The following is a 15,325-nucleotide window of genomic DNA, read 5'->3' as shown; positions in this document are numbered from 1 at the left end:
TACAGTGTGATTCTCTCGGCGCGCAACACAATAGCCGTCCCGCACAATGGAACCCTGCTGTGTTTGCGGGTAAAAAGACCCAGGGGCCATATCGCCGGACCCAAGACTGCTCTGTGTGTGTTTATGGCTGAGACGAAGACAAGAAACGGAATAGCAGGGGTTCCATTGTGCGGCACGGCTATTGTGTTGCGTGCCGAGAGAATCACCCTGTAGTACTGAGGTAGATTGTAAAGGCCGGCCTCTCTAGCAAAGCCCAGAAGCCTGCCCACTCCAATGTCCTCCACCTGTGCGCCGTCAAAGACCGGGAGCCCGAAGCTAAAGCGCCTTTGAGCCTCCAGTCCTTTACAACGCCATTTCAAGTGGAGAGGGGTCTCATCCTCCTCTCTACATCTCGGCCACCCAGGTTCACGTTCGGTTCCTAGGTGCATCAGGCGTTTCCCCGTGTACCAGTGTCCAGTAATGAGCCCTATGAGTAGACGCAGTTGATTCCTATCTAGGCAGCTCAGAGTCTTGCCTAGACGTGTCGATGGCCCTTTAAATATGGCCTTAGCGTGTCTCATACCTTGGGTGCGGTTCCAGGTCTGGTAGGTCTGGGTTCTCGCCCACGCCCTCACCATTTCCTTTACCCCCCCCCCCCCCCCCCCCCCCTGGCGACACCTATGCGATATGTTGAGTCTGGGCCGGGCCATCTGGCTCCTTCCCTTGCCAACATATTCGCCTTCTCATTTCCCGGGATACCTGCGTGTCCAGGTACCCGCGTCAGATTGACGCAGTTGTTGTTTCCAGCTAACCGTTCCAACATGTCTGTGCAGTCTTGTACTAGCCTGGATCGCACTATCGTAGGGATCCAAGCGCAGCCTTACTGTCACTATAGTCCCGTTCCAAGTTCAACTTGGCGCAGGCCCATATGGCAAATACTTCCGCCTGAAGGATGAATACATGCAGGTCCAGGGACAGTGATATTTCCGCCCTGGGCCTCTCCCCCCAGATTCCTGCTCCGGTACCCGAATTGGTTTTAGAGCCGTCTGTAAGGCCCGATACACACTAGCGGTTCGGTCCCGGTCCGTTCTCGGTCCGGTAAAATATACTCCAATGTAAATCTTATGAGAGCATACACACTTGCCAGCTCCGGTCCGGTCACGCTCCAATCTCACGACGATCTCGCTTCGATCCCAGCCCGGTCCCAATCGCTCTCGAACAGTAGCCACTTGAACCACTTGTTCGGTTCGCTCCCGGTCCGGTCCCGGTCCGGTAAAATATACTCCAATGTAAATCTTATGAGAGCATACACACTATGCGTCTGCTCCAGCTCCGGTTCGATCACGCTCCAGTCCCGGTCCGGTCTCGATTTCTCACGAAGAATATTTTCCTGGGACGGGACTGCGCTCCCTCGTTTGAAATGCTTCAGCTTGTACATTTCCATCTTGTAGTGGCATTTTCAGGATTAGCTATGAGTTTTCTACAATAAACTTTGAAGGTTTGTGATAAAATCCCAAATGCATACTCGACTAATCTTCTTCCTTTACATAATCGATAATTAAATATTTTTTTTTTAATATCTTCTATACTTTTTGATCCTAGATAAGGCCGCATTAAATATTTCTTTAATGGAAATTGTTTAATATCATTATTTTTTAACTGACTTTGAAAAAGGAGGAGGTTACTCAATTCGATCAGTATATATATATATATATTTTTTTTTTTTTTCATATGAACCTATATCTACAGCAGTAAATTTATAATTTGCATCTACTAATGCCAAAAGTACAATCGAAAAAGACTTTTTATAATTGACTATCAGATCGAGAGCGGCTCGAAAGTGGCATAGCAGTATGGGTACGGTAAGATTTTACCGAACGAAGACCGGACCGGGACCGAACCGAATAGTGTGGATCTAGTCGTACGGTAAGATTTTACCGGACCGAGACCGGACCGCGACCGAACCGCCAAAGTGTGGATCTAGTCGTGCAGTAAGATTTTACCAGACCGAGACCGGACCGGGACCGAACCGCTAGTGTGTATCGGGCCTAAACCAGATCAGCCCTCCCGGAGTAAGGAGTTTCTCCCGGTTTGCTTCCCATGCTTCTTTGCACGGGATTCTTATCCGGAAGCTATTATCGAAGTAGTATGTCGGGTCACACGCGTCTCCCCCTAGTGTTAGGGTCCCTCCTGGTATCCTGAATTCCCTAAGGACTGACGCGTAGCCCATTGACGCCCCCTTTCATTTGCCTGCTAGTAACAGTCTTACGGCTGTGCTTCTGGCCTCTGCTTCCACAACTATGTGTGGCAGTGCCAGATCCAAGAGCGCCCCATTACCATGGTCGGTGTGGTGCGAAAAGCGCCAGTTATCCCAAGCAATGCTAGGCGGTAGATCTTTTCTAGGTTCCTCCTGTTGCAGTGTTTCCTCATAGAGGTCCACCATACAACGGAGGCATATGTTAGTTGGGGTACCAAGATTGTGGTGTAAATCCACCTGACCATTCTTGGTTTTAAACCCCACGTCGCTCCAAACATCCTTCTGCAGGCCCAGTAGGTTGCGGTTGCCTTTTGTGTCTGCTTCTCGATGCGGAGTTTTCAGTTTGGCTTTGTATCTAGGGTGACCCCTAGATATTTCGCTGAGATGGATGTACTAATATCCACTCCGAACAGTGTGGGGGCCTTGAAATCAAAGCACCTTTTCCTCGAGAACAGTACCATCTCCGTCTTGGTAGGATTTACCTTGAGGTTGTGTGATAGGCACCATTCTTGTACGAGTGTGAGTGCTTCTTGCAGTCTCCTCGCTATGTAGTGCGGGTGTCTGCTTCTGACCGATATGCAAATGTCGTCTGCATACCCTAGCACCAGAAAACCTTCCTCGCTGAGCCTGCGGAGCAGCCCATCTACCACAAGGGTCCACAGCAGGGGAGACAGGACTCCCCCCTGCGGGCATCCCCTTGCGATGCGTGCCCTCAACGAAAACCGTAACCTATTGTCGATCCAGGTAACCAGACTATCGTCAATTCCAAAGCTGCTCGCAGCTTCATTCATCACATCGAAGGACGTACTGTCGAACGCCCCTTCTATGTCTATGAATACACTCACGACGGACTCTCCCTGAGATAGGGTTTCCTAAATCTCCCTTACAAGGTGATGGAGCGCCGTCTCCACGGATTTGCCCGACTGATATGCATGTTGTGAGGCATGTATCGGTTTCCTTGCCAGTGCATGCTCTCTGACGTGCCTGTCAACCAACCTTTCTAGCGTTTTAAGCAGAAAAGATGTTAGGCTGATTGGCCTATAAGATTTCGCCGTGTCGTAGCCACTTCTGCCTGGCTTAGGCAGGAAGACCACCCTGGCTACTCTCCATTGTTGTGGTACGTAACCCAGTGCTAGACATGCTCTGTATATCTTGCACAGCTGCCTCAACAGGTCCTCTTCGGCTTCCTGAAGGAAAGCCGGGAAGATCCCGTCCACACCCGGGCTTTTGTACCTGCTGAATGAGTTAATAGCCCATCTTAATCTGTCCATTGTGACCACCCTGGAGGCCAATTCCTAGTCCTGTGCCCGTTTCTCCTGGAACTGTTCCTCCAGTACCAGCTTCGAGCCTGGGAAGTGCGACTCCACAAGGTGCCTCAACGTCTGGTGTGACACCTCCATTTGGAAGTTTTAGTCCTTCCGGTTTTTGTGGGGGCCCGGATACAAATACCTTCCGAAGCCTAGCTACCAACGGTAGGGCCTCAGTCTCTTGGCAAAAGTTCTTCCAGGTCCTCCTTTTAGATGTTCTGATCATTTTTTTGTAACCCTTCTGAGCCTCTTTATATGAGTCCTAAGCTGCTTCGGTGTTAGCCTTCATGGCCTTATTCAGTAGCTTCCGAGCCCTGGCTCTGAGCTTGTTCAGCTCATTATCCCACCAGGGAACCCTTCTGCTCTCTCTCCTTTGTTTTAGAGGATAAGACCTTTTGTAGGATCCGATGATCGAGGTCTGCAGTCTTGCGTCCTCGATCTCGACTCCTTCCGCAGTCCTCGGTCTCACGCAGTGCCCTCTGAGCTCTTCCCTTAGGCTCTCACAATATTGAGGCCAACAGGTGGCCCTAGGGTTCCTGTATGTTTCCGAGGGCCTTAGGTCTGACTCTGTCATTAACTTGAACGTGATTAGCCTGTGGTCAGAGAGCATGGCCTCATCGTCCACACGCCAATCTTGCATAGCTTGGGCCACCTTCATGGAGCCCAGCATGATATCAAGTATCTCATGTCGCCTGGAGGTAACAAAAGTTGGGCTGGAGCCTCTATTTAGAATCTCCAGGTCCGTGGTTGAGAGGTATTCTAGTAAAGTAAAAGTAGAGGTATTCTATTAATATTGCTGCTGCCCCAGACGATATGGTGCGCGTTCGCATCGCACCTAATCAGTAGCTGCAGCCCTTTGACCTTGCAGTAGTCAACCAGCTCTCTGAGTTCTCTCGCAGGCGGGGGTCCCTCAGAGTCGTAGGGCAGGTAGGTTGAGCAAACCACCAGATTCTCCCCGCTACCTCCCGCCCCAGCTGGCAGTAAGACTGCTGCTTGGTCTCTTGTGCAGAATTCTGTCAGTTTCGTTGCCCCGAGCCCTCTTTTCACGAAGACGCACGCCCTGGGTCCGTTCTCCAAGTCCCCATGGAAGATGGAGCCTTGTTTCCGATCTAGCTCACCTACTTGCCCTTGGCCTATCCAAGGTTCTTGTATTAGGGCTATATCTGTGTACTTGTGTACGTCTGTGTGCTGCGCCGCAAGGCGCCAACGGAGCAGGTCCGTGGCCGCTTTGCAGTGCTGCAAGTTGATCTGCGAGATGGAAAGGCATCCTGCAATCATTGGGGTTGCAGTATTACCTCCTCTCGTATGTGTCGCGTTGGTGCTTAGCGTGCCCTGGAATCGGCCCATTTATTGACCCCGCGTTTTTTCGAAGGGGCACCCGCGGCGCCCCCTCTTCCCCGGTCCGTACGGAGGCCCGGAGCGATGGTCTTTTGGACCCCACTCTGAGTCTCCGACAAGCCCACCTTGCCCATCGTCTCAGCTTTCAATGGCCTGCCCCTGGGTCCCTTCCCAGTGGGCCCCTGGCCGCCTCTTCCTGAGAGATATAGTAGACTCTCGTTATATTGATCTTCACACAGATTTTCAAGTGCTCTTTCATCATCATCGCTCCCAAAAATAATACACTTTTATCTGTTTTTTGCTCTTCAACTGAAAGTTTGAGAGCTTGAAAAATTGTCAACCTCTATAGCTTCATTCGCGGCAATATAACGAGAGCCTATTATAATACATCATAGGCGTAACTAAGATTTTTTTTCTGAGGTGGGATAGGTCCCTTAGAAATTTTGAAATTCTATAGTGCTAATATTTTTGAATCCTGAAATATTGAAAATGTGAAATTTTGGAACTAGGGAACTTCTGTTTGAACTTTTGAAATTGTGAAGGAACTAGTTGAATGGTGATTGATTAGAGCTAGTTCACAATTGAGGGGGGGGGGGGGGGGGGGGGGGGGGGCAGATTTACCCTTATCTCTGCCCGGTTACGCCAGTGTTTGACACATAATATTTAGATACAAAAATAAACAAAATTCTAATCTGTTTTAAAGAAACAAAAGCGGTATTGAACCAAAGAGTTTTAAGGTAATCAAGTAAGATATTTCAGTTTTATATAGAAAATATTTTAATTTGTTGCTCGTTATTTTTTAAAATTGTTTAGGTGAGAAGCAAAACTTAACTAATCAAATCATTTTTTGAAAAAATTATTATGTATTTGTACAAAATAACAGAAAAGCTGAGTTGTTTTATAATTATTTTTAGTATAGATGGTACTGTTATATTTTTTAATTACAAATCATTGAACAAAATATTAAAGATGTTCCAAAATATTTTCATAAATATATAAAAAATTGGAAATAGTGGAATAGTGGAATAATGTGTACAATCAACAATTTTTTTAAAAACGGTATTGTTAAATTAATTGTGCTCTTCACTGTTACAATTTTTTAAATAAATTGTATCTTTTTATACACGAATTGTATCAAACCAATGTTACGTTTTACAGTATTCAATTTTGGAATTAATACTTTAAGATTGAAAACTAAAAATATTGCTTACCTACAAATGGCACTAAGCCTTCCTGTTCGTAATCAATTAATTTCTCAGTTCCAGTGCATCGAGTCGTACCCACTGACGAATTTGCATTAAAACTGCATTTATGATGTTGAGACCAAAACTCACGGAACCAAAGATTCCGACAATTGACGATTTTTCCAGGTAAATGTTTGTGTGGCACGTTGCTCTCAGTTTGACCATTGCATTCGTTGTCCACTCTTGGACGAAGATTTAAATAATAATCATCGAAACCTATGAATAACAGTTTCGAAGTATTCAAAGAAATTTCTTATTTGTAGATTAAATATATAATAAAAATTGTTTTAAAAATCTTATTAGGAATATGCTTGTTCTAAAACATAGACTCTCGTTATATTGCTACGTGGTCGATCTGACCTTCACATGGATTCGCAAGCATATTAGTGCCGTACTTCCACCACCACAGTCTACGAAGATCATACATTTCTAATGCTCCCCCCCCCCATGAGTTTGGAAGTGTGAGAAATGATCCACTTTTACAGCTCCGTCCGTGGCAATATAATGATAGTCTAGATACTGTATTTAGAAATTTGTTTACATTAATAATACAATTTATAATAATCAAAAATTTACAATTTAAAATAATGAAATAATAATACCTGAAGATGTTATTGAAAAAATTGTAAAAAGCGTGAATTTTAAATAACTTATTATACGATAGATTAAATATATTTTTTTATATTGTTTTTCGATGTAGTTATTATTATTCGTTATTAATATAAAGAGAACTGCGAATGATTAAATCAAGATTGATCGAACAGTATCCCAACTGAATGTGCATGTGTAATATTATAAGTATTTTCGCATCCAATTCTCTTTAAGAGAAAGCTTTTGACTTGAAATTTTCATATTTCAGTTTATTTTACTACAGGATGATTCTCTCGCTACTGTACTCAAAGGAAGTGCCGCCACACTAGTATGAATGGGCCCAAGCCTTTTTCTGTGATCGACACCTCGACGGGGGTGCATACTACAACTGTGTGCATGAATGAAAATGTGTGTAACACGAAGGAAAGTCCCATTTAAACGTTTCCTTCTTGTTACACACATTTTCGCGCCCACAGCTGCAGTATGCACCCCCGTCGAGGTATCGATGAAAGAAAAGGGCTCGGGCACATTCATACTGGTGTGGCGGCATTTCGTTTGAGTACACTAGCGAGAGAATCACCCTATATATGGAACCATTACTTGGTTACATATGTATGATACTCCCTTAGTGTACAGCATTAAACGCTGTAGACTTTTGTAGAAAAAATAGCGATATATGTAGAGGAAGGATATCATATGCATTATATCTAATTTACAAAAAGCATTTTAGTATTTACGTTAATATTGATTGTTTTAAAAACATAATAAATTCTTGAATAGCGGAGCCAAAGTCAACCATGACCCAATCTTACAAAACATACGTATATCAAAATATTAAGAGTCTCATATATTGCAAGAATAATTTTTAAAGGGACAGTGTAAAATTTAAAAAATAAAAATAATATAAAATACACGATTGAATTAAATCTGGGGCTCGAGAGTTACCTACGTTGATAGATCTACAGTTATCTCAGAGAACGTAGATATATGGCCTTTAATTGCAGCATATCAATAATGCAATTTTCCTGAGTAAATGTTTGCAGTGCAATGGATAGCAAAGCCTCCTTTTTGTATATTTTCCCTAGGGAAGCCTACTCTGCTCGTTACTGTACATTATATCTTATTTATTAAATTCTTTCGTTCTATCGAAATGAATTAAAAAATATAATTAAATCGATAGAAAATTTGCATTGCTTACCTTGAAGAGATATTCTGTAAGGTAAAATTGTAATTGCTCCTTCAGCTGCAAATTCTTGATCCCTTACCGGATACACTTTAGCACCCCATGAATCACTGCCTATCCACATGAAATGACCTGTACGGTTCGCTTTAACAGTCGCTTGAAGAAGTTTTCTGAAAACATAAATGTTTATTTTTGTTATAAAAAATAATAAACCATGTTTTCATAACGTAAACAAATCTTTAATACTTTTAATGTCATGACACTAATACCTGGGTAACATATGAATTTTTACAAATATCTGACAAAATTATGAAAATCGGAAAATTATCAAAATAAGAGCCGTATATGGTGTTTATATTAAATAGCATTCCACATGAAAATTAATACATATCTTCATAAATTAAAAATTAAATTAAATTAATTTGAAATTCAAATGTGAAACATGTCATACCAACATTTACTATATTTTAAGAATTATTAAACAGGTATTTTAATATTATATCTTAAAATTTTTTTATAAAATGTTTTAGAAAGTCAATCTACCTACAAAAGTCCATTTTTCATGTACAGTAAACTCTTATTATGTTGCCACGTGCGCGATCTGGCCTTCATATGCATTTTTAAGCACACTAGTATCGCTCTTTTACCATCACAACCTACTAATAAGATGATACCCCCCCCCCCAAATGAGAGCTTAGAAGCTTGAAAAATTTTCTGCTTTTACAATCCCGTCCGCGGCAATATAACGAGGATTTACTGTATAAAAAATTAAGCGTACCACCTAAAATCCTTAAATTTTTCTTAAATACATTTTCTATTTTATCAATATTTTTCATAATACTTAATTGTCATGCTTTACGTGCCTCACCCTCTATACAAGTAACGATTGTATAATATATCTTACAGATTCGATAGTATTGAATCGACCCTTGACACTTTCAGTGAAAGGATCCGGATAACATTGGTCCGGTCGTCAGATTTTGAAGGGTTGATTAATGATTTTCTTGAAAAGGTTTTATAAAAACGGTTGACGAGAGGGAGACCAATTATTACCTTACGTTATCCTCATCGACGAATAGTACAACGCCTCTAGCGTTGTGTTTCGAGTTGAGCCGTTCAACAATTCTATCAAAATCCTCGGTTTTGGCGTTTCTTAAAATTTTCTCGCTAACCGCTATGCAGATACCATATTCCATCGACAGTGCGCTAAAACTTGCGATACCCTGAAAAAATATACAGGAACAATATTTAATTGGTTAATACATAATTGGTTTATCTTTTCTTATATTAACAGTGTTGCAATTTATTTAACCCTTTAAGGGTTAAAACTGTTAATGTAAAAATGCAAGGTTGGTAACAGCCACCTAATTGCAACATTTATCCTTTTATGTTGGCTACAATAAAAAACCAGCATCCTGTTTGATGCACAAAAGCAAAATGTGTGAACGCATTATTTGGTCATTCAAGAATTTATTGTTCCTTTTCTCAAGAAACGAGCAAGATCAATAACAAATTATTACTAATATCGATAAAAACTATGTTTGTTCAACAGGTTCCGTCGCCTTTTAATAAGCTATGGCTACAATTCCTTGTTTTAATGACAAACTGATAGGCACTGTAGAACTGTAGCACCCCCTATTTCCACTTGATATTATGTATCGAGAACATTTAATATAATGAGTCCTTTTTTCTTTAATTCTTTCTTCCTTCTACTTGTACAATATATAATCCTTAAGCTTAATGTCAGTAGCCATTCCCCAGTTTATGAAAAAGATACAAAAATCTTTGTATGGAACTGTGCGCTTTAGAGTTCCAGCAGCGTGGTGTTTGACTGTGTGCGCATGCGCACATAGGAAGCTGCATGCGAAGCTGTGAGGGAGAGAGAGCACTGTCGCTCCCGCAGTGCCGGTTTTTTAAAACGAACGCTAAAAATTTTCTGGAACAACACCCCTACTAATTTTAGCGACGAGCCGCCACTGTTGCAAACCTTATCTGAGCCACCATAAACATGGCAATCCCAAATATTAAAGATATTATATAGTGTAACAAAAATATTTTTGCGAATATCGCAGAAACTAAGGTTGAACGGCAGTAACATGTATAGGGAAAAGTTGGGTAATTATGCATAAAAGGACCCCCACCTCCAATGAGCTTAACCTTGACATATGTTGCCAAGGTCATGACCCTGAGTAACCTTGACCTTGAGAAACGTGGCGGTTGCGATCCGTTCAAAAGTTACGAAGCATTAAAGTTTTCGCTTTTTTTCGGTGTTTATCTGCACGCAGTGTCATTGATTGGACCAACTTCTGTCGGGAAGTAAGTAGAATAAAAAATTATTATATTTTAAAACGCTGAAAATATTTTGTCATTCCTAGGAAAAATTGTAAAGTTGCTGCTTTATAATTATATAAACAGATTATGGCGGCCGAAACCTAAGGAGTATAACGGGTGAAATAAAAAATCAAACTTAATTGATTTAAATGATTTTGAATTTTGACTTGCGTGGCCGTCCGCCTGTCGCCGGCCGGAATATTATTCTAGCTTAACCTAACCTTATTCACTGATTAACAAGTTCACTAATTTAATTTTGTATTAGATTAGATTAGGTTAGGCCAAATTAATATTCCGACCGCCGTGAGGCGGTCGGCTACGCATGCCAAAATTCAAAAAATGACTGCCGCTTGTCGTCTACTATTTACTTTTATAAATAACAACACTATGACCGGCAAGCAATATGTGCATGTTAGAATTTGTAAGGAGATATACAGGGTGTCCCAGAACTGGGGTAGGAACGGAAGAGGGATGATTGGTGAGGTTATTCTAAACAACTTTTTCCTTTGCCAAAATGTTGGTTAAGGCTTGGTTTTCGAGTTATTAACGAAAAACACTGGCCAATCAGAGCGCGCCGTTAGCGCGGGCCGAACCACGAGAGTGTTGGGTATGTTCCGCGCGGTCGTGATCAAGTGCCTCGGTACTACGTCGGTATGATGGGATTCGTTAAATAGAAGTTGCATCGGATAATGAATAAAAAAAAGAAAAGAATAATTGTATCGAATTATTGATTACTCATGAACAACGAATCCTATTACACCGACGTGGTGCCGATGCACTTGATCACGACCGCGCGGAACATACCCAACACTGTCGTGGTTCGGCCTGCGGTAACAGCGCGCTCTGATTGGCCAGTGTTTTTCGATAATAACTCGAAAACGAAGCCTTAACCAATATTTTGGCAAAGGAAAAAGTTGTTTAGGATGACCTCACCAATCATCCCTCTTCCGTTCCTACCCCAGTTCTGGGACACCCTGTATATATAGAGGCCGCGAACTCGCGAGCCCCTGAGGGCATGCAACCGTACCGCCGCCGGCCCGCGTCTACTATCGACACCGTCGCCAGGTGGCGACCGCACGGAGCGCGAACCCCCGAGGCAGACGGCCTCGCGAGAGACTATATACCGCTGCGTGAGCAGAGTAAAGCCAGATCGGTTCTGCGAGCGACATTCCACGTATGCGCCATAGCGAGACAGATCAACCACGTTTTTGGACTCTTTACAATTCTCCAGCAGTGTTCAGTGACCAGTCGCGTTTGCGACCGCTACTGAAGGTACCACTGTTCCGCCAGCCACTGTCGGGGATACCCCAGACGGCTTCCTGAGCGCTGAGCGGGACCGGACCGCACGCTTGCCGGGCGTCTGCCGGAGTAACGGTCTTCCCACTGTCGGGACGGACGAGACGCGCATCCGCCCCAGATGTGACATCCGATTCCGCAGCAACCTAGACTTCCTGCTACCTCCGCACCGCGACAGCACCGGACCGAACCGCGCAGCGCCGCACCCCGTTAGCTTGTAAGCCGGTAGCGATAAGCCATAATTATAAGCCGCGTAGCGTTAAGCATAGAGATAAGTACCCGTAGAATGGGAGGAAGCTCAGGTCCATAGGGTTAAGCAGACTGTATATATATTCTGTACATATAGCATTTACATTAAACCCATCTTATACACACAACTCGGCTCATTCTCGAGTCCCCCGGCCAACCGACTGAGTCAGCACCCACCGGCGGGAGTAAACCGTCACAAATTTACCAAAAGACACCCACGCCTTTCTCACCAGCCATCGATGGACATCTGGATTGCCCTTTTTCACAATGGTTTCTGCGACCAGTGTCAGTACTATGGCCAAGCAGCGGTTATATGTATAGGAAAAGGTTGTTTGAAACGCGAAACTTTAATGCTTCGTAACTTTTAAACGGATCGCGACCGCCAGTTTTTTCAAGGTCAAGGTTACTTAGGGTCACGGCCTTAACAACATATGTCAAGGTCAAGCTCATTGGAGGTGCATAATTACCAAAAGTTATTTAAAATGACGACCTTGACAATATATGTCAAATAATTATCATATTAAAAAATAATTTATATTCATTTGTAAATACAAATATTATAATTTAAAGTATTATTAGAATTCCTTGAAGGAGTAATAATCTAAATTTAATTTTATATTTTATTTCATTTTCAATTCTTTAAGTTTTTCACTACAGTAGACTCTCATTATTTTGCCACCGATAAAGTACTAGTATGCTTGAAAATTCGTGTGAAGGAGAAATCGCCGACGTGGCAATATAATCAGAGCTTACAGTATTCCTTTAATTAGTGTTTTCCTATATATAAATCCAATTTGTTTAAAAATGTATACGTTTAATCTTAATTGAAATACTGTCATATAAGTTTTTGTGGCTTAATTCAACGATCATGAACATTTCATCTTATCTGCAAAAATATAAATGTTACATAAATTCAATGAGGTAAAATAATGGCACAATTCGAAATTGCTCTGACTTCATTCATTTCTAATACCTAGGGTAATAAAGAATTGTCTCTAGAAACTTTTATCATATATGTAGGGTTTTATTTGTTTATGTATGAGATTAGATTGATAGAATATCTCTTGCTGTTCATATCTCCATCTTTCAATAAATAAAATAATTTGATCAATAAATTGCAGAAATAAAAATACTAAAGAAATAAATTTCTCTTAGAAGAATTAATAAAAGAAAAAATATATCCTTCTACAGAATTATGTTAATAAATGACAGAATTAAAAATTCTCTAGAAATAAATTTTAACACCTTGTTCACTGAATATTTTTCATGGTTACAGCCTTTCAATTGGAAGGCAAAAGGACGATAAAATTGTATTATTTTCGTAGGTTATGATGGTGAAAGAGTGACACTCCTATGCTTGAAAATTCGTTTAGGGCTCAAATTGCTCACGCGGCAGTATAAAGAGAGTTTATTCTATTATTATAAAATTATAGGATCTAAAACAAAGAGGAAAAATAAGACACTACATAAACTGTTTAATGTTTCACTTTAGCTTGCCCTATAGTCTTTAGTAATAATTTTTTCCTTGTTGAAATTTCATTATTCAAGGAGACTGCTTGTTCTTCCTATGATTTTCATTTAGGACTGTTATTGCTTACTTTCAGTTTTCTAAGCCACTTTTACATCATTGGTCCACTTGAAAGAGCATATCCAAAAGTTCTCCAAGTTGTTCTAACAGTTTCCGAAACTTTGGTACTGAGTTCAAACGTATAAAGTAAACATAGATGAATTATGATCTTTTTTAAACCATCATTTTGAAGTGATTTTAGGAATAAGAAATGAGAAACTCGAAGCGAGTTTTTGCAGCCATAAAAGGGAGTAAAATAATAAGGACATACTTTCCGATTCATCAGACATATATTGATGATGAAATCTCAATTTTCAATTGAAATGAACTACAACAGTTTTTCCTTTTAACTCTCCATATTAGAAAAATAACATTTGAATAAAAAAACAAACCTTAAAAAATGAAAATGAAAACGAATTTTAAATTTTTCAATTGTAAATCGTACATTGGATCAACAAAGATTCTATTATGCCATTCAAGGGTTGAAAAATATTATTGAGAAAAATTTAAAAAATCATTGGGTGAAATATTTTTTCCTTAATTTTTAATTAATTTTTCATTGTCTACTCTGTCAAATTTTATTTCATTTTCATAACCCTAACAAGATTACTAACACGCAATTTATCGACACTCAAAATTCATTATTAGCTTCGTTAATTTGCTCGTTAAATAATTTTGCAGATGATATTAATTAACAATTAAAAAGGAGAATGACAGAGTTTAAAACAGCGGAAATGTTTTGAGAATTTTCCTTTTGCAGTTTCCCTTACACATCTCACGGCTTACATTTCCATCTCCATTTTCCACTATGCAAGTCACTTCCGCTTCCACTTTCCTTGTCACGGATGTCCCCCCTCCTCCCACTTCCATAATAAATCACCTTTCCACCTTAGCAAGATGTACAGTATAAAGTTTCAGATTCTAAGTATCACGTAGTATTATAATATCAGCTAGAGATATACAAATACAATTGTCACTTATAATTAGTTACTGTTATTAGGTTATTGCAATTGGACTGTTTGATATCAGAACATCAAAGGTACTAGAAAATAGCACTCATAGCATATCAAATCAAAGCATCGAATTTACTAAAATTAATTAACCGTTTCGCCAGCGATGCTATTATAATCGTAACAAGTTTCAACACCTTGGTATACAGGGTGTCTCAGCTCGGATAGTACAACCGGGCAAAGGGTGATTCTTTAAGCAAAAGAATAAATTTTGTGTTTGTTTGAGCTTCGTTTTTCAAAATGCACGTCAGAAAAATATTATTTTTCTTTATGTAAGGTAGGAGATGTAACCCTTTAGGATAAAAATAATGCCTTTAATGAAAAATAATTTGTCGTTAACTTCATTAAACAATTCCAATTCATTATCGAGATATGTAGAAAAAACACTCGAGTTCTTCGGGGTAACACTTGATGGTGGTTTCCAACCCTTAATTGAACAAATTAGCACGTATAAAAAATGTATTTCTAACATTGTTTATGTACTATAGCATATCACAAAATGATAAGTAAGGTAATATCGAGTACCTTTATTGTGAGTGCATATGAACTCGACGAATTTTCGAAATCAATTTTCTCGAAAACGAAAGCTTAAACGAAAAAAATTTATTCCTTTTTTCCGGCTTATTTTTGCTTATAGAAGCAACCTCTTGCCCGCTTGTATTATCTGACCTGAGACACCCTGTGTATCGCACAAAGCATAGTGTTAATTATTTAAGTTAATTCTATTAACCTATATACTATTTGTGTGAACGTGAATCCATTTAAGAGTACTTAATATCTATTTTAAGAAAAGAAGACAAAAATTTGAAGAAGTTACTTTCTCACGCGAAATAATTGATTTTTTAAATATAGCACACTTTAACAAAAAATCTGTAAAAATTCGAGAATAACAGTTATGCTAATATATTATTATCACAATAATATAAAAAAGTAGTATTCTTACATTTTCAATAAGAAATCACGTTTTTCAGAT

General features: G+C 40.2%; 1 protein-coding gene across 2 annotated transcripts in view; it reads right to left on the bottom strand.

Moving 5' to 3' along the window:
* LOC117609657 (metabotropic glutamate receptor 8) overlaps positions 1–15,325 on the bottom strand; it is a 218,235-nt gene that overhangs the window by 42,325 nt on the left and 160,585 nt on the right. For both annotated transcript variants that reach the window (XM_076689003.1, XM_076689004.1), the window contains exons 6-8: positions 8,953–9,122; positions 7,915–8,069; positions 6,093–6,341 (exon numbers count right to left, since the gene is read on the bottom strand). In XM_076689003.1, coding sequence (XP_076545118.1) covers positions 6,093–6,341; positions 7,915–8,069; positions 8,953–9,122 — 574 coding nt within the window. The remainder of the gene's footprint in view (positions 1–6,092; positions 6,342–7,914; positions 8,070–8,952; positions 9,123–15,325) is intronic.

This window comes from Osmia lignaria, chromosome 7 (genome assembly GCF_051020975.1).
Source record: "Osmia lignaria lignaria isolate PbOS001 chromosome 7, iyOsmLign1, whole genome shotgun sequence".
NCBI classification, from domain to species: Eukaryota; Metazoa; Arthropoda; class Insecta; order Hymenoptera; family Megachilidae; genus Osmia; species Osmia lignaria.
Note: the sequence above shows the minus strand (reverse complement) of the source record. Positions and strands in the feature narration are given on the sequence as shown.